At 44.6% G+C, this 27,751-nt stretch overlaps 1 protein-coding gene across 1 annotated transcript in view; it reads right to left on the bottom strand.

Moving 5' to 3' along the window:
• Positions 1-27,751, bottom strand: part of pigk (phosphatidylinositol glycan anchor biosynthesis, class K) — a 127,459-nt gene that overhangs the window by 64,348 nt on the left and 35,360 nt on the right. The window contains exons 8-9 of the mRNA XM_078560732.1: positions 21,702-21,812; positions 4,845-5,017 (exon numbers count right to left, since the gene is read on the bottom strand). Of these exons, the coding sequence (XP_078416858.1) occupies positions 4,845-5,017; positions 21,702-21,812 (284 nt within the window). The remainder of the gene's footprint in view (positions 1-4,844; positions 5,018-21,701; positions 21,813-27,751) is intronic.

The raw sequence follows: 27,751 nt of genomic DNA, 5'->3' as shown, positions 1-27,751 counted from the left end.
TTATCCCAGAACGCCCAGAGAGACACAGCAGGGGAGTCATGAAACGACGTCGGCCATTATGAGATTCACTGGACACTGGGTCAGTAACCAATATGATTGGAAACAAGGCAACGTGATGTCGATTTTCAAAATCAACCACAAGTCCTATTTGTCTCGAAATCCATGTGAAATAGTTGGATCAATAAACTTGAGAAATAAAAATTAACTCTAGATTCAAAAGCTTATTGTAAATTAGTCACATTCACAAACAATGTCGACCTGGTAGAGGAAATTGATTTGTAAGAGGCAGCTCGAGAATGACAAGGCGAGTCGGATAAAATATTAAGTGGGCAGAAAAATAGCACATGGGCTTTTAATATTGGCAAACGTGTTCCACAAGTGCTGTCGAAATAGTGAAGGATGAAGTTGCAAGAGACCCCGGGGTCCTGGAAGAATCAATGCCAAACGTTGTGCAGCCAATTCACAGCAAAGGGGCAAAAAGAACATTGAGCAACACAGCCAAAAAAACAAAAGTGGCAGAAATAACCTCACCTATAACACTAAGGGAAACTGAAATGTGAGTTTTAATATTTACAATAACACCACACTAGAGGGAGTTGTACACAATAAATAAAACATCCCCTTTATATTGCATTCATGGCACCTGTATCTGAAGATTTGCCCCCGAAAGTCAACAAATACATTAAATAAAACATCTTTCTCTAGACAATTAAAAACTGAGTCCAGAAGGCTCAACGCAAGCTCAAGGAAGGGCATCTCATCTTTCGGCTCGGCACTCTACAGCCTTCTAGACTCAATACTGAGTTCAACAACTTTGCAGAAAACCTCTGCCTCCATCTTATTCTGTGGGTTTTTTTTCCCGGCTGCTTTTGTTTACATTTTTTTAAAAATTTTCTTTCGCAGGCTTGTTTCTTTCTTTATCCCTTCACGTTGCATTCAGGTGGCTGCTATATAGCCATTCACTCCTCATCTGGACACAGCCCTTGCCTCTTCAGTATGTCCGTTACCACCCTCTGGCCCTTGCATCATGAAATCTATTGTTATTGAAACTTTCCCGCCCTCCACCCTATCACAGGCCTTCTCTTCCGTTCTTCCTGCCACCCTGCCCCCTCTTCAACTGACTTAAAAACTCTTATATTTCTATCCTTCTTCAGTCCTGAAGAAGAGTCATACGGACTCGAAACGTTGACTCTGTTTCTCTCTCCACAGATGCTGTCAGGCCTGCTGAGTTTTTCCAGCAATTTTTGTTTTTGTTTCAGATTTCAGGCATCCGCAGTGTTTTACTTTTAAAAACTCTTACATTTCTATCCTTCTTCAGTCTTGATGAAAGGTCCTCAACCTGAAACGTTAACTCTGCTTTACTCCGCAGATGCAGCCTGACCTGAGTATTTTCAGCATTTGTTTTTATAAAAGATTAGCAATCTCAGTTTTAACATTGACTCTCACAGCTGTTTGGGGTGGGGCAGGGGTGGTTTGAGAAGGGGGGGGCGGGCGGTGGGGGAAGAGTTCCAGATTTACACTATCCTTTAGGTGAATTATCCATTATCCTGGCATCACCCACGAGTGGCCCAGATGTAATTCAAGGTAATGCTCCCATGTTCTGGACACCCCATCAGAGGAAATAATTTCTCTCTATCTACCCTATCAAATCCTTTAACTATCTTAAGCTCCTCAATTAGCTCACGCCCTAATTTCCCATTTTCAAGGGAATACAAGTCCATGTAACCTGTCTTCATAATTTACCCTTTTAGTTCTGGTATCATTCTGGTGAATCTGCACTGCACCTCCTCTAAGACAGATGCACCCTCCCTGAGGGTCAAGGCTCAGAACTGAACAAAATGCTGCAGATGGACCTAAGCAGAGCTTTCTATAACTTGTATCCCCTTGTGTTCCACCTCCCTTAAGATAAAGACCAACATCCCATTCACCATTTTAATTATTTTGTTGTACATGTCCATTAAAATTGAGCGATTTCTCTACGTGGATCCATAAATCTCTTTGCTCCTCCACTGTTCCTAGCTTCTCACCGTTTTTATCTTTATCTTATCTATATTTAAGTTCAAAGTGTATGACCTCACACTCCCCTGCACTGAACTCCACCTGCCAGTTTTCTGCCTGCATAAGAAATAGAAGTAGGCCATTCGGCCCTTTGAGCCTGCCCCACCGCTCTACAAGTTAATGGCTGATTTTCTACTTCAGTTCCACCTTTCCACATGATCCCCCTGCTCCTCAATTCCCTTAATGCCCAAAATCTATTGATCTCTGTCTTGAGGGAGACTCTTCTCCTCGGGGAGATGGATGGTGGCGTAGTGGTAATATCACTGTACTAGTAATCCAGAGGCCCAGGCAAATGTCCTGACGACATGGGTTCATGTCCCACCACAGCAGCGGGTGGAGTTTGAAGTCAGTTAATAAATCTGGAATATAAAGCTAGACCCAGTGATGGTGACCACGAAACTATCATCAATTGTTGTAAAAACCCATCTGGATCACTAATGCCTTTTAGGGAAGGAAATCTGCCGTCCTCACCTGGTCTGGCCTACATGTGACTCCAGACCCACAGCAATTGGGGTTAACTGCCCTCTGGAATGGCCCAGCAAGCCGCTCAGTCCAAGTTTCAATTAGGGATGGACAACAATTGCTGGCCTTGCCAGCAATGCTCACATCCCATGAAAAGAATAAAGAAAAAAATATATGCTCAACAACTGAGTATCCACAGCTCTCTGGGGCACAGAATTCCAAAGATTCACAACCCTTTGAGTGAACAAACAACTTCTCATCTCAATTCTTTATGGCCTTATTCTGTAGCTGTGACCCCTAGTTCTAGACTCCCCAGCCAAAGGAAACATCCATCCAGTATCTACCCTGTCAAGCACCTAAGAATTTTATATAACGCAATTAGGTCACCCTTCATTCTTCTAAATTCTAGGTCTAATCTAACCAATCTCTCCTCAGGGTACGAATGGCCTACTCCTGTTGCCATGTAAACAAGTTTCTCATGAATTTCTCATATGACTTATTATTGAATTTACTTGTGTCCCCTTGTTCTGATCTCACCGCAAGTGGAAACATCTTCTCCACATCGATCCCATCTAACTCCTGCATTATTTTAAGGACCTGTATCAGGTCACATCTCCCCCGTTCTCCGTTCTGGAAAAAGAACCCCCAGTCTGTTGAGTCCTTCCCAATAGTTGTCACCTCACAATTATGGTGGTATCCTTGTGAATCTTTTTAAAATGTATCCAGTGCCACTATATCCATTTTTATAAAATGGAGGCCAGGGCAGCTCGTAGTACTCCAAGTGTGGCCTAAAAAAGATACTATGAAAATGTAACCTCATTTCTCTGCTTTTGAATTCGATTCCTCAGTGAACCCCTTCTCTTGGTTTCCAGTTTTGGTGGCTTTGTTCACTTGAATTGCTACTTTAACATACTTGGGACATCCCGCTGTGTTCGGGTGTTATCTCCCATTCTTTCACTGTGACAAACAGCAGAGCGATGTCCCCCACTTTATATTAACGTCATTGGCCCGTAAACGTTCACATCTGTGAATTTTACAATTCACACGCATCGAGTTTTAACTTCAGTTCAACATTGTTGGGCACCTTCCTCAGGTCATTGAGCAGATTGCTGAACATGCCCAACGAGAGCCAGCTCACCAATGTCTGTTCCATTGTCTACGGTTATCATTCTATTGCAGAGGAAAGTCAGAAACTGCAATGGTTTGCACCAGATGTTTACATTCCGCTTTAAAGATTTCAGAAAGGCTAATTTTACACACCTACACTGCTACATTTCATTCCACCCGTAATTCTTGCATTAGTCACGCTGCCTTGGCTTCAGGAAAAAACTAATGATATATTCTCCAACAGCAATTCATTCCAGACAACAAGCAGCTAATACACATAGATCTGCGCACACATGCAGGCACACATGCACGCATACAGACAAGCGCCTGAACAAAGGTGCACACACACAGGCAGATGCACACATACGCTACCGCACTGAGGAACACACGAATCCGTACGCATGCAGGCACACGCAGACACACACACACACAGGCGCATATGCACCTGCACGCATGCAGACTTGCACGCACGCAGAGACAGACAGACACACACACACGCAGGCAGAGACAGACACACACACACACAGGCAGAGACAGACATACACACAAACACACAGGCAGAGACAGACATACACACAAACACACAGGCAGGCAGAGAAAAACACATACACACAAACACGCAGGCAGGCAGAGACAGACACACACAAACACGCAGGCAGGCAGAGGCAGACAGACACACAAACACGCAGGCAGGCAGAGGCAGACACACACACACACACACAAACACGCAGGCAGGCAGAGACAGACAGACACACACACACACAAACACGCAGGCAGGCAGAGACAGACACACACACAGAAACACGCAGGCAGGCAGAGACAGACACACACACAGAAACACGCAGGCAGGCAGAGACAGACACACACACAGAAACACGCAGGCAGGCAGAGACAGACACACACACACAAACACGCAGGCAGGCAGAGACAGACACACACACAGAAACACGCAGGCAGGGACAGACAGACACACACACACACAGAAAAACGCAGGCAGGCAGAGACAGACACACACACAGAAACACGCAGGCAGAGACAGACACACACACAGAAAAACGCAGGCAGGGACAGACAGACACACACACAAACACGCAGGCAGAGACAGACACGCACAAACGCGTGCAGGCAGCGATAGACACACACACAGGCAGAGACAGGCACACACACACACACACACACACACACACAGGCAGAGATAGACACACACACGCGCTTACCTCGATTCGGTTTCAGTGTCATTCGGGATCAGTTGAATGATATCGCTTGTTATTTCCACCTTCCGCACACTGCCGAAGAAGTCTGTAATGAGAGCGCTGTTGGGGTTCCTCTGAAATAGGTCAGTCCTGTGCCCCGGAGTAGAAACACACAGGCTCGGGGGGCAAACTTTGAACTGGAAGACAAAGGAAGCTGAAGGTTAACAAAAGGCAAGGAGCTCCTCGCAAAGTCATTAGAGCATAAACAAGTTTGTTACAGGTTTGCAAGTACACGGGATACAGAGCTCATTGGGTTTTTTTATTTCTTCATTTACGGGGTGTGGGCTTCACTGGCATTTATTACCCGTCCCTAATTGCCCTTGAGAAGGTGATGATGAGCTGCCTTCTTGAACCGCTGCAGTCCATGTGATATAGGTAAACCCACAGTGCTGTTAGGAAGGGAGTTCCAGGATTTTGTAGGTAGGTTCACATTTATCTGCTGTCCTTCTTCTAGATCGTAGTGGTCGTGGGTTTGGAAGGTGCTGTCTAAGGGGCCTTGGTGAGTTTCTGCAGTGCATCTTGTAGATGTACACACTGCTGCTACTGTGCATCGGTGGTGGAGGGAGTGAATGTTTGTGGAAGGGGTGCCTATCAAGTTTTTATTTATTTATTCATTCTTGGGATGTGGGTGTCGCTGGCTAGGCCAGCATTTTTTCCCATTTCCATTTCCCTTGAGGGCATTTAAGAGTCAACCACATTGGTGTGGGTCTGGAGTCACATGTAGGCCAGGTAAGGACAGCAGATTTCCTTCCCTAAAGAACATTAGTGAATCAGAAGCGTTTTTGACAATCGACAATGGTTTCATGGTCGCCACTAGACATTTAATTCCAGATTTTTATTGAATTCAAATTCTAGTGACAATACCACTTGGCCACAGTCTCCCCCGCAAGTGGGCCGCTTTGTCCTGGGTGCTGTCAACCCTTCAAGTGTTGTGGGAGCTGCACTCATCCAGGCAAGTGGAGAGTATTCCATCACACTCCTGACTTGTGCCTTGTAGATGGTGGACAGGCTTTGAGGAGTCAGGAGGTGAGTTACTCACTGCAGGATTCCTAGCCTCGGACCTGCTCTTGTAGCCACAGTAACTATATGGCTAGTCCAGTTTCTGGTCGATGGTATCCCCCAGGATGTTGATAGTGGGGGATTCAGTGATGGTAATGCCACTGATATCAAGGGGCAATGGTTAGATTCTCTCTTATTGGAGAAGGTCATTGCCTAGCAATTGTGTGGCACGAATGTTACTTGCCAGTTGTCAGCCCAAGCCTGGATATTGTCCAGGTCTTGCTGCATTTGGACATAGACTGCTTCAGTCTTGGAGGAGTTGCGAATGGTGCTGAACATTGTAATTATCAGCGAACATCCACATTTCTGATCACATGATGGAAGGAAGGTCACTATTGAAGCAGCTGAAGATGGCAGGACCAAGGACACTACCCTGAGGAACTCCTGCAGTGATGTCCTGGAATGAAGATGATCGACCTCCAATGACAACAACCATCTTACTTTATGCTGGGTATGACTCCAACCAGCAGAGAGTTTTGCCCCTGATTCCCATTGACTCCAGTTTTGCTAGGGCTCCTTAATGCCACACTCGGTCAAATGCTGCCTTGATGTCAAGGGCAGTCACTCTCACCTCATCTCGGGGCTCTTTTATCCATGTTTGAACCAAGGTTGTAATGAGGTCAGGAACTGAGTACCTCTGGCGGAACCCAAGCTGAACATCAGTGAGCAGGCTATTGCTGTGTAGGTGCCGCTTGATAGCAGTGTTGATGACCCCTTCCATTACTTTACTGATGATGGAGAGCAGACTGATGGGGCGGTAATTGGCTGCGTTGGATTTGTCCTGCTTTTTGTGTACAGAACATACCTGGGCAATTTTCCACATAGCTGGGTAGATGCCAGCGTTGTAGCTGTATTGGAACAGCTTGGCTAGGGGCACAGCAAGTTCTGTAGCACAAGTCTTCAGTACTATTGCCGGAATGTTGGCCCACAGTCTTTGCGGTTTCCAGTGCCTTCAGCCATTTCTTGATATCACGTGGAGTGAATCGAATTGGCTGAAGACTGGCATCTGTGATGCTGGGAACCTCCAGAGGAGGCCGAGATGGATCATCCACTCAGCACTTCTAGCTGAACATTCTTGCCAATGCTTTAGCCTTATCTTTAGCACTGATGGGCTGGGCTCCCCCATCATTGAGGATGGAGATATTTGAGGAACCTCCCCCTCCAGTGAGTTGTTAATTGCCCACCACTATTCACGACTGGATGTAGCAGGACTGCAGAGCTTAGATCTGATCTGTTGGTTGTGGGATCACTTAGCTCTATCACTTGCTGCTTATGCTGTTTGGCATGCATGTAGTCCTTTGTTATAGCTTCACCAGGTTGACACCTCATTTTTGGGTATGCCTGGTGCTGCTCCTGGCATGCCTTCCTTCTTCATTGAACCAGGGTTGATCCCCTGGCTTGATGGTAATGGGAGTGGGGGGTATGCCGGGCCTTGAGGTTACAGGCTGTGTCCGAATACAATTCTGCTGCTGATGGCCCACAGAGACCCATGGAGTTGCTAGATATGTTTGAAATCTATCCCATTTTAGCACAGTGGTAGTGCCGTACAACCCGATGGAGGGTATCCTCAATGTAAAAATGGGACTTCGTCTCCACAAGGGCTGATGCCATGAGTCTTCTTGGGGGCCAGAGCCAATGTTAAGGACTCCCAGGGCAACTCCTTCCCGACTGTATACCGCTGTGCCACCATCTCTGCTGGGTCTGTTAGCAAGGACAACTTTGCAGGGTCATTGGGGCTCAGTTTGCTGTTGTCATTTCCGGTGATCCGTCCAATTTCATTCCTTTTTATTGACTTTTTAAGCAGTTTGCTAGGCCATTTCAGAGGGCATTTAAGAGTCAGCCACATTATTGTGGCTCTAGTGTCACATGTAGGCCAAACCAGGTGAGGACAGCAGATTTCTTTCCATCTTGTAGATGGTACACATTGTTGCCGATGTGTGTCGGTGGTGGAGGGAGCTAATGTTTGTGGAAGGGGTGCCAATCAAGTGAACTACTTTGTCCTGGATGGTGTCAAGCTTCTCGAGTGTTGCTGGAGCTGCACTCATTCAGGCAAGTGGAAAGTATTCCATCACAATCCTAACTTGTGTCTTGTAGATGGTGGACAGGCTTTGGGGAGTCAGGAGGTGAGTTACTTGCTGCAGAGTGCCCAGCCTCTGACCTACTCTTGCAGCCACAATATTTATATGGCTGGTCCAGCGCAGTTTCGGTTTAATGGTAACCCTCAGAATGTGGGGGATACAGCGATAGTAAGGCCATGAATGTGAAGGAGTGATTGTTAGATTCTCTCTTGTTGCAGATGGTCATGGCCTGGCACTTGTATGGTGCCAATGTTACTTTCCACTTAGCAGCCCAAGCCTGAATGTCGTCCAGGTCTTGCTGCACACGAACAAGAACTGCTTTAGTATCTGGGGCATTGCAAGTTGTACTGAACACTGTGCGCAAGTGCCATTGCCTGGCACTTCTTTGCCCAACCCTGAGTTTTGTTGCATGTGGGCATGGAATGCTTCATTATCTGAGGAGTTTCAAATGGTACTTGAACACTGTGCAATCGTCAATAAACATCTTCACTTCTGGCCTTATGATGGAGGGAAAGTAACTGATGAAACAGCTGAAGATGGTTGGGTCTTGGACACTGCCCTGAGGAACTCCTGCAGCGATGTCCTAATACTGAGATGATTGGCCTCCAACAACCAGTGCTAGCTATGATTCCAATCAGTGAAGAGTTTGCCCCGATTCCTACTGACTCCGAGTTTGCTAGGGTTCCCTCTTGGGACAAATACTACCTTGATGTCAAGGGCAGCCACTCTCACCTCACCTCTCCATTTCAGCTCCTCTCCCCTTGTTTGAATCAAGGCTGTGTTAAGGTCAGAAGCTAAGTGGCCCTGGCAGAACCCAAACTCAGCTACCATTTTGAAATTATTTCACAATTTTATGCACTTCAATTAAAACATTCCTCAATTTCTAAGCTCAAGGGAACACAAGTCGAATTTATTCAATCTGTCTTTATAATTTAACCCTTTAAGATCTGGTATAATCCTGGTAATTGTGTACTGTATCCACTTCTAAAGCCAAATATATCCTTCCTGAGATGCAGTGCCCAAAACACAACACAGTACTCCAGCTAGGGTCTGGTCAAGGCTCTATGCAAATGAAGCATCAATTCTGCACTTCTGAATCTCAATCCTCTTGAGATGAAAACCTAATGTGATTCACTACAGGAGAATCTTATTAATACACACCAGAACTTAAAAACCAGTGCAAAACTAATGGCAATAAATGTAAACAATCAGGCCCAAAGGAAAGAGTGTAACTTATGTCATATTCCTTCTTTAAACCACTCCTGACGCATAACAATGAAGTCTGAATCCTTCATTTATGCATATTAGATAGACCATATTTAAGAAAATGCAACTGCAGAAGTGTTTTGAATTTTAATACAAACAAATCTGATGCCACAAGGGTGCTTTCAAAGATACAAAAATTACAACGTATGTCTCAGCAAAGAAAGGGGAAAAATAATTGGGCTAAAAAAATGCAGAAAAATTATGAAGATGCTACTGCATCTGAAGTTGAGACAGCAAATTTACACCACACTCTGAACTGGCATTAATTCAGGGAGTTCACCCATTTTCACATGGGGACGGGCTGTATTAATGAACAGTAGAAGGATTCAGCAGGGATTTGGTCAAATCGGCCCAAAAGATTGAAGAAATTTGGACATAGTGTAAAGACAGCACTAGTTACTCATACCCAAATTTCCCTGATTTCCACGTAGTACTAATGCAGTTGCTTCAGGTCAATGTATATTAAAATATATTAAATGTATACTAGGTACATCAGCTTGGCTCTATAAGTAACTCTCTCTCCTCCAAGTCAGAAGGTCTGTGTTCAAATCCCACCCCAGGACTTGAGTGCAGAATCTTGGCTCACACTTTGAGCTGCTGCATTGTCAGAGACCTTGCTTTTCAGAGATGGCATTAAACCTTGGCATAGGTCGGCTCTTCCAGTGCCTCAGAATGTGAAGAACGTCAGAGCATTATTTAAAGAGCAGAGTTTTCTAAACTCTGAGCCAACACTCCTTCCCAAAACGCCATCACAAAGAATGGATTATTCATCAGGTACAAAATGGATACCCCAATTTCCTGTACATGCCACTGAACCTCAAAATAATTCATCTTGTATGAATTATTCTTTGAGGCATTTCTGAGAGCATTTCACACAAATGTAAGGCCTTCTATTTAAATATTGCATTGTTAATAGCTTTAAAAAGTCCAGTAGGCTACATGTTTGTAATATAATGATCAATAAAGCATCAACATCCACAGGTCTTCCAAAAGGAAGCTGCAGCTTTGACCTTTGAGTCAACAAAATATCAAAACTAAGTCTGTTCTTAAAAAGGTCCATTTCACAGACACTCTCTTCAGTTCAAAAGAATGATTCAAATGTTCTGTCCAAATGCTTACACATTCCTTTTTATCCAAGATCAACAGTAAATTTCATGGCTACAGCCTTCCCTTTAGAAGAACGTGTTGGTGCACATGTGTATCAAGGACAGACCTTCCACCTCTGCTGCACAGTGGCTGCAGATGTGCTGCAGCAGCTCGTCATCTACAAAAGCATCTTCCAAAACCACGACCTCTACCAGCTAGAAGGATGGGGGTTCATGGGAATACCACCACCTGCAAGTTTCCCTCCAAGTCACACACCATCCCAATTTGATGATACCAAATATACTTGTGTAAAAATTGAATATTTAAAACCAATCTTTTGGGCTTTTACATGGGTGATGTTTTTGAGTGCTTGATTTGGGTCCAAGAAAGATGATCACAATGGAATAAAGTAAAAGCCGACACCACTAAAGAATTCAGATTAGTTCTCTAACATTACAACCTTCATCCAACACAACATAAATATATACCATAATAAACTGTTACTTGGTAACACAGAACTTGAATATTACTTGAAAGAGAGGCGTATTACCGAAGCTTTTTGCTTTGCACTCACCAGGGCGAGCACAAAAATGTCAAATTTCAAACAATCACAACAATTTATATTCCAGGAGAAAAGGATATTAATTGTTGGCAAGTCAACTCTGATTGGCCGAGGCTTTGCCATGGAGAAAGTAACAAGGAAATATAGGCTCCCTAAGATCCCGGGTAATTTAAAACAGGTTCAAGGCTTGAACATATACCTTTTCTTTGCAGAGAACGGGTCCCTGCATCTGAACGTTTGTCATTTCTAACAAGCATAAATGGGTCACGCTATGAGCTCGGCTGATCATCTTAAATTGGTTGTTAGCACACTCAGGATTGTTCAGCAAGTGCTGTACAATTACAGAATCACATCTAACAGTAGATGTTTTGTTTTGGGTTTTGCAAGCACAGGCTGGTTGAGTACAGTCCGTTAGTTGTTCGAGTATGAACAACCGAAGGAATGTGTTATTGATTCGATCAACCAAAAATCGGGTTGTACTGCCTACGTGCCTGGCTTCACAACTGCACTGAAAGTCATACACAACGATGCTCACCATAACGAATTAACTACAACGCTTCATATTGAAATCACTAATTGAGTCAACAAACAATTCATCCAAATAGCCTGGTTGTACAATATCATACAGTCTTCCTCGTTATCATCATCAGTGGTACTGATAACTTTGCCAGCATCATTCTACAAGTAATTGTCCTCAGCCGAGCACATTTGATATTCCATATTTTACAAATGATTCTTTGACAATATTGCAATCAAGTTCATTCCACGTGTCTACAACCCATTGGCACAATGTTACTAGTGAGGGTGCTCGCATATTTAGTGAATGGTTTCTCGCACATCCAACTGTTGCAAATCTTTCGGATACTGCCCTTGAGAGGTTTATTTATACACACAACCCAGGACTGAACAACACTCCTAAGACCGCTGGAAATAACTGCCACAACAGCACTGGTTGATCTCACATCACAGGCTACATCATTGATAACTGGGATTTGATCATGTCCCAGATCAACTTCTCTATTTACGTAATCCTCCTGGTCTCAAATTCCACACTTCTTTGCAACTGCCTTCATCCATCCAGCCTTTCTCATGAACGTGGACGACAACACCTTTCTGAAATTTCCCTCTGGGGGAAAGGTTTGCACTTCAATGTCACCACGGACTTTAATTTCGTACTGTCTGCCTTACGAGATGAAACCACCGTGAACTGTGTCTTCTCGTGGTCAGTGGCCTTTGCAAGGACGTTTCTTTCAACAATCTTGGTTAGGGTCCTCTTTGCTGGCACGTTAAACTTCAGTGTTTCACCCATATTTCTAATGCAGGCTAATCGATAGGTTTTCTTCTCTTGATGTTGGATGACAAAGTGGTGGAACGTGGCGATTTTATCTTCGGGTTCAGGTGGCAAACGTTACGAATTTTTAATTTTCTGACGAAATACTAAACCACACCTTTTCATGAATCTTGTGAACCACCTAGCACTGGCCTTGGGTTCTGAAATACCATCTCTCGTCACTTCCCAGAGGGCACAGAGTCAGATGGCTCTGCGGGTGGCATTATGACCTTTTTACCGATGCTCATTAACCCCCATTCTGCCACTGTTTTCTCCAGTTTAAATTGAGCTGCATACTTGTTATTCTTCCTCGAAATCATTGCCTTAGATCATGTGGTACACATTAGTCTCGTCATTTGGCTACTAGAATTGGCGGAGGGAAAATTTAAAGGTTCTTACAGGTGCCTTTGAATTAATGAACCATAATAATTCGGGTAAGTAATTGATAATCACAAAGCGGTTTGATCCCTGAAAAACGAGGGCCGACTTTTGCACAAGGTCAACTTTTACGAGTTTATATTGTGTATCATCGTTTCCTTCCTTGTCACTGGTCAAGATTCCAGAACTCCCTCTCTAACGGCACTATGGGTGCACCTACGTGGACTGTGCACAACCTTCTCAAGGGCAATTAGGGAAGGAAAATAACTGCTGGCGTTGAAAGTGATGCCCACATCTCATGAACGAGATGGGAGGCAGTGGTGTAGCTTTAATGTCACTGTGGACTAGTAATTCAAAGGAAATGGGTTCAAATTGGCAGCTGGTGGGATTTAAATTCAATTCAAAAAATCTGGAATTAAAAGTTTGTCTCAATAATAGTGACCACAAAATCGCTGGTTCACTAATGTCCTTTAGGAAAGGAAATCTGCCATTCTTACCTGGTCTGGCCTACATGTGATTCCAGACCCACAGCAATGTGGCTGACTCTTAACTTCCCTCCAAAATGGCTTAGCAAAGCTTTGCCAGTGATGCCCAAATCCCGTGAAAGAATAAATAAAAAATAAAACACAATCGGGCCATTTTTGCTCCCTGCAAGGTCACCAACACCCATCTAAACTCACTAATAAAGAATAGCCACTGTGGTGAACAAAAAGAGAGTAACAACAGCAGCAGTAAACGCCTTCAAGACAGATGGAGGGAAGAAAAGTAACTAGTACACTAGGCAATCCCACTAATGATTACAGGCAGGGGAGGCCATTCAGCTCATCGGTCTGTACAAATACAATAATTCCCCCTGCCTCTTGAACAATCCCAATATTTCACATCCGTGGTGCGCTTGGCATTTGGAAGCTGAACTGTACCAGCATCAAGTATTCAAACCATTGCCCTCTGTCAGACCTGTGCTCCCTCAATGGCCAATACCTTGTGCTTCTTTCTGCAGCAAGAACTGGCCTGAATACAAAGTCAAAAGCTGAGGATTTTGTCAATAGGCACAGGGAATAAAGAGATGTTCTATTTCACATCACCAGGTGCTGTATACCACCACTGTAATCTCACAATTAAAAAGGCAAAGCAGGAAAATAAAGGACTTGCTTTTACACAGTCTTTCATAGCCTCAGAAGGTCCCAAAATATTTTGCAGCCAATGAAGTACTTTCTGAAATGCAGTCACTATTATACAGATTAAATGAGGGACACAGTTAGCACATCGCAAAGTTCAACGAGAGGTCAAATGAATGAGCTGTTAACCTGTCCTTGGTAAGGGAGGAATGTTGGCCAGGACAGCCAACAGTGCCTACAGTGAATCAAGTGCTTAAAATGATTAAAGAGTTTGATAGGATAGACAGCTAGAAACCATGTCCTCTGGTAGGGGAGTCCAGAACAAGATGGCATACATTTAAAATTAGAGCTGGATTGTTCAGGCGTGATATCAAGAAGCATTTCTTCACCGAAAGAGAAGTGTAAATCTAAATCAATCTCCCCCAAAAAGCTATTGAACCTAGGGGTCAACTAAGTATTTCGAAACAGAGATCAACAAATCTTCATTAAGTAAGAGTATTAAGGGTTACAGAAACAAAGTGGGCAGATAGAGCTGGGGGACAGATCAGCCATCTTCTAAACTGAATGGCGGAATAGGATCAAGGGGCTAGATGTCCTACTCCTATTTCCATGTACACACATGCAACACGGTTGCTCTCCCAATGCTCTACTGCTCTGTCACAGATTCACAGTAGCTTTACAGTGTAGAAGGAGGCCATTTGGCCCGTCAAGTCTGCACTGGCTCTCTGAGAAAGCATTCCACCTAGTCCCCCTCCCCTGCCTTATCTCCGTAACCTTGAACATTCTCTTTTCAGGTGGCAATTCAATTCCCTTTTCAATACCTCGATTGAACCTGCCTCCACCACCCTTTCAGGAAGTTTGTTCCAGACTCCAGCCACCCGCTGGGTGAAAAAAATTTCCCTCACATCACATGTACTCCTTTTGCCAATTATTTTGAATCTGTGCCCTCTAGTTCTTGATGTTCTCTCGAGTTACCCTGGCATACCCCTCAGGATCTTGAACACCCCTATCAAGACTCCTCTCAACCTTCTTTTCTCCAAGGAAAACAGTCCCAACTTCTCCAATCTATCCTCATAGCTACAGTTCTTCATCCCTGGAGTCATCCTTGTGAATCTCCTCTGCACTCTTTCCAATGTCTTCATATCCTTCCTCAAGTATGGCACCTAGAACTGGATGCAGTATTTCAGATGAGGCCTAACTAGTGTATTATGTAAGTTCAACATGACCTCCTTACTCTTGTACTCAATGCCCTTATCAATAAAGCCTAAGATACTGCATGCTTTATTAACTGCTCTCTCAACATGCCCTGCCATATTTAATGACCTATTTACATATACACCCAGATCCCTCGGTTCCTGCACATCCTTTAGAGGCTCTCCCTTTAGTTTATACTGTCTCACCATATCTTTCCTGCCAAACTGAATCACCTCACCCTTCTCTGCATTGAACTTCATCTGTCTGTCCACTTATCTGTCCAATCCACCAATACGTCTATGTCCTTTTGAAGTTCAAGACTATCACAGCTGACAACATTTCCAATCTTTGTATCATCTGCAAGCTTTGAAATCATGCCCTGCACATGACAGTCTAGGTCATTATTATATATCGGGAAGGGTAAGGGTCCCAACACTGACCCCTAGGGATCTCCGCTGCAAACCTTCCTCCAGTCTGAAAAAGCAACCATTTATCACTACTCTTTGTTTCCTATCACTCAGCCAATTTCTTATCCAAGTGCCTAACTTCCCTTTTATTCCAGGGCCTAGGATTTTGCTCACAAGTCTGTCGTGTGGCACTGTATCAAATGCCTTTTGAAAATCCATATACACCACATCAACAGCGGTTCCTTCATCAACTTTCTCTGTCTGCTGGTTATATGGTGCTGAAAAGGCGAGGGTGTAATCTGAAAGAGACCCTGAAGACAGGCTATGAGGGGGTGGCAGAGCATATCCACTGATTACTAACAAATAGAATTAAAATTGAAGGTTTGAAAGCAAACTTATTCACTCAAAAACAGGCCACTTGGCCCATCACGTCCACTCTCTTGTTTTCCTCCATGAAGCGTCAGCCATTGCTCAGTGATAGCACACTCACCTCTGAGTGAGAAGGCTGTGGTTTCACAGCCCAATCCAAAAGACTGGAGCACAGAAACTAGGGCTGACACTCCACTGCAGTACTGAGGGAGTGCTGCACTGTCCAAATACTGAACGAAGGGCCAGAATGCCCTCGCAGATGGAGGTACAAGATCCAATGGTACTACTCCAAAGAGGAGGAGATTTTTCCAGGGCTCTTGGCCAATATTTATCCCTCAGCCAACAAAGAAATGGATTATCTGATCATCATCACATTGCTGTCTGTGGAAACAAAAATGGCTGCCTGTTTCCATTAAAGTGACTAGACTTTTAAGAACTTCATTTGGGACATCCTGAGGTCAGGAAAGAATTGCATTTAAAAACCAGTCTTTTCTTTTTATTGTATCTTCAAAACTGTGTCTTTATTTCATACATCCTTGTTTCTTTTTACAGACCGCTATGATGAAATTAGCTTCTGGAAATTATTCAAGTGGTGCTGAGGGATTTAATTAAAAAAGGCAGAAATGGCTCCTGCGCCTGCTCATTTTCAGTGTCGGGGCAGTTCATGAAAACCTCAAAGTGACTAAATTATTTGGTTTATCTAAGATTCCACCGCTTTCGTCTCCTGGCACCTCAACTCTTCACAATTCACTTCATTCAGCCAACAAATTTGGGCTGCCCTCATATGAAGGCAGAGTTTTGATTTGGATACGGGAGAAACCGATGCCAGTGGGCATTTTCTTCACCAGATCAAGCTCCCTTAGTCTGGGAGTAGACTGGGAGCCGGTGAAAAGCTTAGTCTTTGAGTCTGTCACTCAAATAAGCAAGCCAGAACTCTCAGCTGCATTCTCAGAATCAGAAACAAAGTTAAGTGCTGATATTGAACCTCAAGTTGTGTCCGAAACACTCGCATGTGCAGAGTGATCGTTGTGTGAAGCAAATTTCTCAGGCGCCAGGCGCTGCTTCAGAGGTTGGTGGTGTCTAAACTACGATAGGTTTTAATCTATTTTTCACAAGCTTTCGCTTTTCCATCGCTTAAAAATAACACGTATGTTGGAAGAACGATACTGCATTCTAAATTACTTCTGGAGCTCCCTACCGAGACAATAACTTATTTTTCCTCTAGATCTGCATGAAATACCATCAAAACAATCCAGCTTATTACTGATGGCGGGGTTGCATGTGGGCAACTGGTCACCAAGCAACACTCTGAATGACAACGCTGAAGTAGTACAGGATATGTTACTGCATGAACGCAGAGCGGATTCCTGGAATAATGCTCAATTCTAGGTGCATAAGATCTAACATTGGTTAACAGTGTTTCATCTGTCAGCCGTGGCTCAGCGTGTAGTACTCGCACCACCGAGTCAAAAGGTTATGCATTCAAGCCCCGGCCTGGAGATTTGAATACACAATGCAAGCTGTCACTTTGGTGCACTATTGAGGGGGTGCTGCACTGTCGGGGGTGCCATCTTTCCGATTAAACCAAGACTCCGTTTGCCCACTTGGGTTGAGTGTGAAAGATCTCAAGGCATTATTTCGAAGGGAAGAAGGGGTGTTCTCCCCGGTGCCATGGCCAATGATTTATCATCCCTCCGCCAATATCACCAAAACAAAAAGTTATCAGATCATTATCCCATTTCAGTCTTAGGGACCTTGCTGCGTGCAAATTGGTTGCCATGTTTCTCTACATTACAACAGTGACTACACGGCCCATAAAAAAACTTCACGGACTGTACACCACTTTGGGGCATGCTGGGGTCATGGAAAGCACTATTTAAATGTGAATTCTCTCATTTAATTTCCCATTACCATCCTTCATAACACACAAAAAAATAGGCATTTTCCATCCAATTTCTACTGGCCATGGACCCACTGCACAAAACCACTCCAACTCAACAGAAAATTGGCACTCTCACTGACAGAAGCCACGAAAGGGCTGGTGCAGGAAATGCAGCAACGTTGCAGTTGGTATTTCAGAGGTTGGGGCTGAGAGACATTCTTGTAACTGAGTGGAGGTATATTTAATTTGCATCAAACCCATGGCCCACATGACCTGGCAGTATGTGATGCCAACGCTGGTAGTCCGAAATGGAAATGTGCGAAAATCCCCCAGCAGGAACATCCTTCAACACTAGTTTAATAAAAATCTATCACTGTGTTTGCAGCCTTATTAACACAGGGATTGAAACCAGCTAATTAAACCAAAGTTCAGTTATTAACTTTAATTCAAAGTCTATAATGTTACTTTTTAAAGCAGCTATTACTGTGAATATTGATTGAGAATTTTAAACTTTGTCAGTAAAATCCCACTGAAAGATATTAATATTCCAGGCTTTATATTTATTAGCTTTTAAAACCTTATATAAATATACGGACTAACTAATTACATGAGGATGAGATGGTTGCCTTGAGGTGGAGAAATTGCTTCAATAAAAGAAAGACTAGCATTTATATGACACCAATCATGGTTCCTCCACTGTAGCTAAGTTATTTGGCTGCTTATCCAACATCCAATACTGGATGAGAAGACATTTCCTTCAATTAAATATTGGCAAGACTGAAGCCATAGTTTTTGGTCCCCACTCCAAATTCTATTCCCTAACTACCACTCCATCCCTCTCCTTGGCAACAGTCTGAAATTAAGCCAGTCTGTTCGCAAACTTGGTGTCGCCTTTGACCCCAAGGCGAGCTTCTGACCTCGTGTTTGTGTCGTCTCTAAGATGCCCATCTCCACCACTTGTAACATCGCTCGACTTTGCCCCGTCTCAGGTCATCTGCTGCCAATACCCTCGTTTATGCCTTCATTACCTCTGGACTCACCTATTCCAATGCAATCCTGGCTGGTTTCGTGTTCTACCCTTTGTAAACTTGACATTATCTAAAACTCTGCTGCCTGTCCCTTAATGCGCACCAAGTCCCATTCCCTTATGCCCCTATCACCCTGTGCTCGCTGATCTACACTGGCTCCCAGTCAAGCAACATCTTGATTTTTAAAATTCTCATCAAATCCCTCCGTGGCCTCGCCCCTCCCTATCTCTGTAATTTGCCCCATCCTACAACCCTCCAGGATATCTGCGCTCCTCTAATTCTGGCCTCTTGTGCATCTCCAATTTTAATCTGGATAAATCAGCACCAAGCTCTGGAATTCCCTCCCTACACCTCTCTGCCTCACTTTCCTCTTTTGAGACACTTGTTAAAACCTACCACTTTAATCAAGCTTTTGGTCATCTGACCTAATACGGTTTGGTGTCATATTTTGTTTTATAATGCTCCTGTAAAACACCTTGGGACCCATATATTTCATTAAAAACACTATGTAAATACAAGTTCTTGTTTTGATTTCACTGAATGGCAGCACAAGCTCAAACAGCCTCCTCCTGTTGACCAGGAGACACAGTGCTCTGTTACACAATGTACTATGTGAGTAATTTGACAACGCATGTAGTAAGTGCAGTATGCTGGGAGGAACAAGTGACTTTAGACCTAAGGTTCCCACAGCTCTCCACCACTGGTGTTTTCCCGGCCTTATACCTGGCTCTGCTGAAGACTAATTGATAGATATTGATTGCAATGATTAGTCACAGCTTCATTAATGTTGTATCTCTGTTTTCTCCACTCTCAAATGGACAGGGTTCCAGGAATGGACAAAGAAAATGCTTCAAAGACACTCTGAAGCACAAACACAGAAACAGAAATACCTGGAAAAACTCAGCAGGTCCGGCAGCATCGGCGGAGGAGAGCACAGTTGACATTTCGAGTCCTCATGACCCTTCAACAGAACGGCAGCATTGACATTAATGACTGGGAGCTTGTTACCAATCATTCAAAATGGCAGCAACTTGTCCATCAAGCTGCATCACGCTTTGAGTCACAATGTCTTACTGTTAAAGACAGAGCGGCAGCAGAGAAACGAAGGAAGCAAATCCTGCAATCTGGGTCCCACTACCTCATGGGACATCCTGACCCATGTGCCCAAAGGCCTGCAAGTTGGGAATCAGCCTGTTCGATCACATGAAGACCCACGGCAGAAACTCACGACCCTGAGTAGACGTCATCATCAAATTAAGGGGCTGCCAGCGAATTATGACAACACCAACAACTGCTGCATCAGGTGACTACCAGCAGTTTAGAAGGTGAACTACCTTGGCCTTTTTTCATCTTGCAATTCCGATGCTCTTCAAATAGTCGCACAGGATCTCTAGTGCCCACCTGAACAGGCAGGCAGGAGTGTTAGGGGCACAGACACAATCCTGTGAACTCCAGTCCTGGAGTGGGATTCAACCCCACAACCTTCGCCTTATCTCCATCTTAAATGGGAGACCCCTGATTTTTAAACTGTGTCCCCTGGTTCTAAATTCCCCCATGAGGAGAAACATTCTCAACAATTCCCATAATTGTTGTTTCAAACAGCGTATACTGGAAAAGGAAAATTTGCAGGGTTATGGAGTAAAAGTGCTGCCACATGACTCTAACTTTGGTTTTACGATCATGGAATGCTGCAGCACAGAAGGAGGCCACTCTTGCTCATTGTTTAATTAAGATTAAGTATATCATGTGGAGATCATTCATTGGATGATTACCTGAGCACATATAGAGAGACTTACTGACACTGGGGTTGGGTTGCAGAGCTGGGAGCTATAGGTTTCACTTTGTGAATAAATCTCAAGCTGAGCAAAGATTGACTTCTAGTCTCCTCCTTCACCGTCTGGCTATCAGGAGTTTAATAACTCTGTGCGGTGTTGTCCATGCTGGGTCTTTGAAACAGCTATCCAATCAGTGGTGGTGGTGGTGGTGCGTTACAGTTCACTCAGAGTCCAAGTTGCTGCGGCAACATGCATATTCCTGGAGCCATGGACAGTAATGGTAGAAGCTCCAACTTTCTTTCCATCAAATGGCTGACCAGGAATCTCTCCCACTCTTACCACCTGCCGGTGGCGTGTGTTGGAAGGATTTGCTGGTTGACAATCCATATTTGCCTGTGTTATGAATGCACTTCCTCGGCCATCAAGTCCTGGGGCGAGGCCCGAACCCGAAGCTTCTGACTCAGAGGCAGGAACGCCAACGACTGGGCCACAAGACCTCCCACCCAATCGGTACCTACAGAGACATTCTTCAGCAAAATTGGCCCCCCAACCGACTTTCGTTTCCCGCCTCTCCTGAATGCAACAGAAACTAACAGCACTAATTTGTGGGTAGCTGCAGCTCTTTGTTACTTTCCCGCTCGTCAAGTCAGACCCGGCACCAACGAGGCTGGAATTCTCAACCTTTTGCACCAATTTACAATTCCATCATGACCCGAGCACCACCATCTCCACCGGAGTCAGTGATCGGTAAATCCCGGTTCCGGCTTTCCTACCCCTTTCTCAACACAACTGAGCCAGAGGGTAGAGTTGCAAAATGAAAGAAAGGCTTGTATTAATATAGCACTTTACAGCCAATGAAGTGCTTTTGAAATCCAATCACCGTTGTAGTGGAGGAAGCGTGATAGTCAAATTACACATAGCAAACTCCCACAATGAGCAGTGAGATAAATGACCACGTTATTTGTTTTTTGTAATGGGAATTGCAAGGCAACAGGGAAAGCTCCCCGACCCACTTCAAACAAGGCTGCGGAATCGCTCACGTTCAGCTGAGGGGGGCAGATGGGGCCTCGGTTTAACGCCGCTTCTGAAAAACGGCAATCCAACAGTGCAGCACTCCCTCAGTACTGCACCGAAGTTTCAGCCTGGATAATGTGGTCAAGGCTCTGGAGTGGAACTGGACCCCCACCATCCCCCAACCCCCAACCTTCTGACTCAGAGACTAGATTGCAACCGACTCAGCCACGGCTAACTCCTTCATAGGAACAATCTTCCTAATCAAAGCTACTTACCAAGTCGTTCATGTTATTCTGGCTGGCTGGGCGAATGTCTTCTAAAAACTCCAGGAGATAATAAGTGTATCTGTCCATCAGATGGACCCCAATGGCGAGATCTGGCTGGTGCTAATAGAAAGACAGGTCAAATGCTAAGTCAGTGGGAAAAGTGAGATCTCTGTCATTATGAAAGCCTGTGAGATAGCTAGGCTATTTAGAGGCTGTGTCACGCTTCAACAAAGAATAATTAGTCTCACATCAAATTGTTCACCGACTAGTACATCATTATAGTTCTGGTGAACAAACCTGTCCCTCTGAACATTGATAACTGAAACAACATTTTTTCTTTAGTTATTCTTTTACGGTATGTGGGTGTCGTTGGTAAGGCCAGCATTTGTTGCCCATCTTTAATTGCCCTTGAACTGAGTGGCTCGATAGGCCATTTCAGAGGGCATTTAAGAGTCAGCCACATTGCTCAGAGTTTTATTTTTATTCATTCACAGGATGTGGGCTTCGCTGGCTGGGCCAGCATTTGTTGCCCATCCCTAGTAGCCCTTGAGAAGGTGGTGGTGGTGAGCTGCCTTCTTGAACCGCTACAGTCCACATGGTGTATGTACACCACAGTGCTGTTAGGGAGGGAGTTCCAGGATTTTGACCCAGCGACAGTGAAATAACTTCCAAGTCAGGATGGTGAGTGACTTGGAGGGAAATTTCCAGGTGGTGCTGTTCCCAGCTATCTGCAGCCCTTGTCCTTCTAGATGGTAGTGGTCATGTGTTTGGCTGGTGCTGTCTAAGGAGCCTTGGTGAATTCCTGCAGTGCATCTTGTAGATGGTACACACTGCTGCTACTGTGCGTCGGTGGTGGAGGGAGTGAATGTTTGTAGATGTGATGCCTATCAAGCGGGCTGCTTTGTCCTGGATGGTGTCAAGCTTCTTAAGGAGCTGCACTCATCCAGGCAAGTGGACAGTATTCCATCACACTCCTGACTTGTGCCTTGTAGATGGTGGACAGGCTTTGGGAGTCAGGAGGTGAGTTACCTGTCGCACGATTCCTAGCCTCTAACCTGCTCTTGTAGCCAGTGTTTATCTGGCTAGTCCAGTTCAGTTTTTGGTCAATAGTAACCTCCAGGATGTTGGTAGTGGGGGATTCAGTGATGGTAATGCCACTGAACGTCAACGGGCAACGGTTAGATTGTCTCTTGCTGAGGATGGTTATTGCCTGACACTTGTGTGGCGCGAATGTAACTTGCCACTTGTCAGCCCAAGCCTGGATATTGTCCAGGTCTTGCTGCATTTGGACATGGACTGCTTCAGTATCTGAGTCATTGCGAAAGGTGAACATTGTGCAATCATCAGCGAACATCCCCACTTCTGACCTTATGATGGAAGGAAGGTCATTGATGAAACAGCTGAAGATGGTTGGGCCAAGGATATTACCCTGAGGAACTCAGGCACTGATGTCCTGGAGCTGAAATGATCGACCTCCAACAACCACAATCATCCTCCTTTGTGCTAGGTATGACTCCAACCAGTGGAGTCCCCGGATTCCCACTGACTCCAGTTTTGCTAGGACTCCTTGATGCCAAGGGCAGTCGCTCTCACTTTTTTTAAATTATTGATTCATGGGATGTGGGCATCACTGGCTAGGCCAGCATTTATTGCCCATCCTAAATTGCCCTTGCATTTAAGAGTTAACCACATTATTGTGGGTCTGGAGTCACATGTGGACAAGACTAGGTAAGGACAGCAGATTTCCTTCCCTAAATGACATTAGTGAACCAGATGGGTATGTATAACAATCGACAATGGTTTCATGGTCATCATTAGACTTTTAATTGCAGATTATTATTGAAATCAAATTCCACCATCTGCCATGGCATGATACGAACCCAAGTCCCCAGAGCATTACCCCGGGTCTCTGGATTACTAGTCTAGCAACAATACCACTTCACCTTGGGAGCTCAGCTCTTTTGAACCAAGGCTGTAATGAGGTTAGGAGCTGAGTCTGGAGTCACATGTAGGCCTGGCCAGGTAAGGACAGATTTCCTTCCCTAAAGGACATTAGTGGACCAGACGGGTTTTTATGGCAATCAATGATAATTTCATAGTCACCATTACTGAGGCCAACTTTATATTAAAGATTTATTGAGTGTAAATTCCACCATCTGCCGTGGTAGGATTTAAACCCATGTCCCCTCAGCATTGGTCTAGGGCTCTGGATTACTAGTCCAGTGACATTACCACTAAACCACTGTCTCCTGGGGGAGATGATACCTATCACAATCTAAGGACATTCCAAAGTGCTATACAGCCTATGAAGTACTTTGAAGTGTAGTCACTGATCTAATGTAGGAAACATGGCGACCAATTTGCACACACCTAAGCGCCCACAAACAGTGCCGATATAATGAAAATCTGATAATGACCAGATAATCTGTTTCTAGCAATGTTGGGATAAATGTTGGCCAGGACACTGGGGATACCTCCACTTCATCATCTCCAAATTCTGTCATATTCTTACTTATATTCCTATTTTCTTATTACATGGAATCCTTTACACCCATGAAAGGGCCAACAGAACTTCGGTTTAACGTCTTCATTTGCCAGACCTGCAGCAGTCCTTCAGTACTCTACATTCTGAAGTGGAATTTGAACCCACAACTGAGGCGAGAGTGTTGCCCATTGAGCCACAGCCGACACCACAACCATCAGTTTTGAGTCAATTGCTCTTTTCAATTTTTATGAATGCACTAGGGATTAGGTGTAGGGAGCAATCTCATAGAGTTTGCAGATGATATAAGTCTCAGCAACACAGCAGACAGTGATGAGAAAAGTTGTGGGCTTCAGGATGGTGAAATGACAGAAGCAATTTAAATGGAGTTCAGTTCAGAGAAGTGTCAAGTGATTCAGATGACTAACACAGAAAGACAGTTTTCTACAAACAGCACAATTTTGACAAGCGTAGATGAGCAGAGAGGTCTTGTCATCCGCCTACACAAATCCTTAAAGGTGGCAGGGCAACCTGGTAAGGTGATTGAAAAATTTATTGCATTACTTGGGTTTATAAATAGAGGAGTAGAATATAAAAGCAAAGAGATCCTGCTAGAACTTAATAAATCACTGGTTAGCTGTTAGTTGGAGCATTGTGGACAATTCTGGGCCCCACACTTCAGGAAAGGTGTAAAAGCTTTAGAAAGGGTACTGAGGAATTTTAACGGGATGTTACCAGCAAGAAGGGCTTCAGTTATTAACATTTTTTTTTACTGTATTTAACTTTTACAGGGTTTTTTTTCAACTAGAGGCACAGCAGGGCAGTTCAGTCCCATGTTATGTACCGCCTGCAACATGTGGGAAGTCCTAGACTTCTACCACTTGCCTCTGACTGATCACGTGCGTAGGAAGTGCCACCAGCTGCAGCTACTTGAGCTCCGAGTTCCGAGGCTTGAGCAGCAGCTGGAGGCACTGAGGTGCATCCGCAAGGCTGAGAGTTTCGTGGATGGCACGTTTTTAGACGTGGTCGCCCCACAACTTAGGGAAGTGCAGTCAGTGAGGGAACGGGTGACCATCAGTCAGAAGAAAGGTATCAGGCAGGTAGTCAGGAAATCCCCAGCGTGCATCACGCTCGAGAACCGTTTCTCTGTGTTGGAAAACAGTGAGAGTGACGGTTCCTCTGGGGAGTGCAGCCACGCTCATGGCACTGTGAGTGGCTCAGCTGCACAGGGTGGGAGGAAAGAGGAGAAGAGCGATAGTGGTAGGAGACTCGATAGTAAGGGGAACAGACAGGCATTTCTGCAGCCGTAGACGTGACTCCAGGGTGGTATGTTGCCTCCTTGGTGCCAGGGTCAAGGATGTCCCTGAACGGCTGCAGGGCATTCTAAAGGGGGAGGGCAAACAGACAGAGTTCGTGGTACATATTGGTACCAACGACATAGGTAGAAAGAGGGATGAGGTCCTGCAAGCAGAATTTAGGGAGTTAGGAAACAGATTAAAAAACAGGACCTCAAAGGTAGTAATCTTTGGATTACTTCCGGTGCCACGTGCTAGTGAGTATTAGGAGGAGGTTAGTCCAGATGAATGCGTGGCTGGAGAGATGGTGCAGGACGGAGGACTTTAGATTTCTGGAACATTGGGACCATTTCTGGGGGTGGTGGAACCTGTACAAGGTGGACAGGTTGCACCTGAGCCAGAAAGGGACCAACATTCTTCCAGGGAGGATTGCTAGAGCTGTTGGGGAGTGTTTAAACTAACTTGGCAGGGGGATGGGATCCTCAGAGGGGATTCAGCAGGGGGAGATGCACAGCCAAAATTAGGAGAGCAAGTGAGTCTGGAAGGCATAGAAATTATAGGCCAGTTAAGGCACAAGGGAATTTGGCAAGGTTGGATGGTATTTATTTTAATGCAAGGAGTCTGACGAGTTGATGAGTTGAGGGCACAAATTAACACGTGGAAGTATGATGTCATTGCTGTCACAGAGACATGGTTGAGAGAGGGGCAGGATTGGCAGCTCAATATTCCAGGATTATAGGATCTTCAGACAGGGAAGGAGGTAAAAGAGGAAGGGGTATCGCAAGATTGATTAAGGAATCAATTACAGCAGTAAGGAGGGATGACATCTTAGAAGGTTCCTCAAATGAAGCCACATGGGCAGAACTTAAAAACGAGCAATCACATTGCTGGGAGTGTACTATAGGCCCCCAAACAGTCAGAGAGAAATAGAAGAGCAGATATATAGGCAAATTTCAGAGCAGTGTAAAAATAATAGGGTAGTAATAGTGCGGGATTTCAACTTCCCCAACATTAACTGGGTTAGTCAGTGTGATAGGTTTAGAGGGGCGGAATTCGTAAAATGCATCCAGGAGAGCTTTTTAAGCCAGTACGTAGAAGGTCCTACAAGAGAGTTAATTTTAGGGGATGAAGCCAGGCAAGTGGTAGAGGTATCAGTGGGGGAGCATTTTGCAGATAGTGATCAATACTCAGTTAGATTCAAGGTTGTTATGGAAAAGGACAAGGATGGGCCAGAAATCAGAGTTCTAAATTGGGGGAAGGCCAATTTTAATAAGGTCAGATATGATTTGGCCAGAGTGGACTGGGAGCAGCTACTTTTAGGTAAATCTGCTTCAGAGCAGTGGGACTCATTCAAGAAGGAAATAGGGAGAGTACAGTGCCAACATATCCCAGTAAAGATAAAGGGTGGGAGGGACCAACAAATCCAGAGAACCCTGGATGTCGAGGGATATACAAGATTGGATAAAGAGAAAAAGGGAGGCTTATGGCAGATACCAAGGGCTCAAAACAGCGGAAGCCCAAGAGGAGTATAGAATGTGTAGGGGGGAAACTTAAAAAGGAAATTCGGAGAGCATAAAGAGGGCATGAAAAAACATTGGCAGGAAAATAAAGGAAAATCCAAAGTTATTTTACAAGTACATTAAAAGTAAGAGGATAACTAGGAAAAGAGTAGGGCCCAATAAGGATCATAATGGTAATTTGTGTGTGGAGCTGGAAGACGTAGGTAGGGTTCTAAATTAATACTTTGTGTCGGTGTTCACAAGTGAGAGGGACAACGTGGGTATGGAAATCAGGCAGAAGGACTGTGATATAATTAAAGAAATTAGCATAGAAAGGGAGGAGGTTCTAAATGGTCTTGCAGGCTTAAAAGTAGATAAATCTCCAGGCCTGGATGAAATGTATCCCAGGCTGTTGAGTGAGGCAAGGGAGGAGATAGCAGGGGCGCTCGCAATAATTTTCAATACCTCTCTGGCCTCAGGAGAGGTGCCAGAGGACTGGAGGACAGCCAATGTGGTACCGTTATTCAAGAAGGGAGGAAGGGATAAACCAGGGAACTACAGCCCATTAGTCTAACCTCAGTGGTGGGGAAACTATTAGAAGCAATTCTGAGGGACAGAATTAATCTACATTTGGAGAGGCAGGGATTAATTAAGGATAGTCAGCATGGTTTTGTTAAGGGGAGGTCATGTCTGACCAATTTGATTGAATTTTTCAAAGAGCTGATCTCGTGTGTAGATGAGGGCAATGCATTTGACGTAGTCTACTTGGACTTCAGCAAGGCT

The sequence above is a fragment of the Cetorhinus maximus genome, chromosome 17, assembly GCF_964194155.1.
Source record: "Cetorhinus maximus chromosome 17, sCetMax3.hap1.1, whole genome shotgun sequence".
Lineage (NCBI taxonomy): Eukaryota > Metazoa > Chordata > Chondrichthyes > Lamniformes > Cetorhinidae > Cetorhinus > Cetorhinus maximus.
This window is presented reverse-complemented; position numbering and strand designations above follow the sequence as displayed.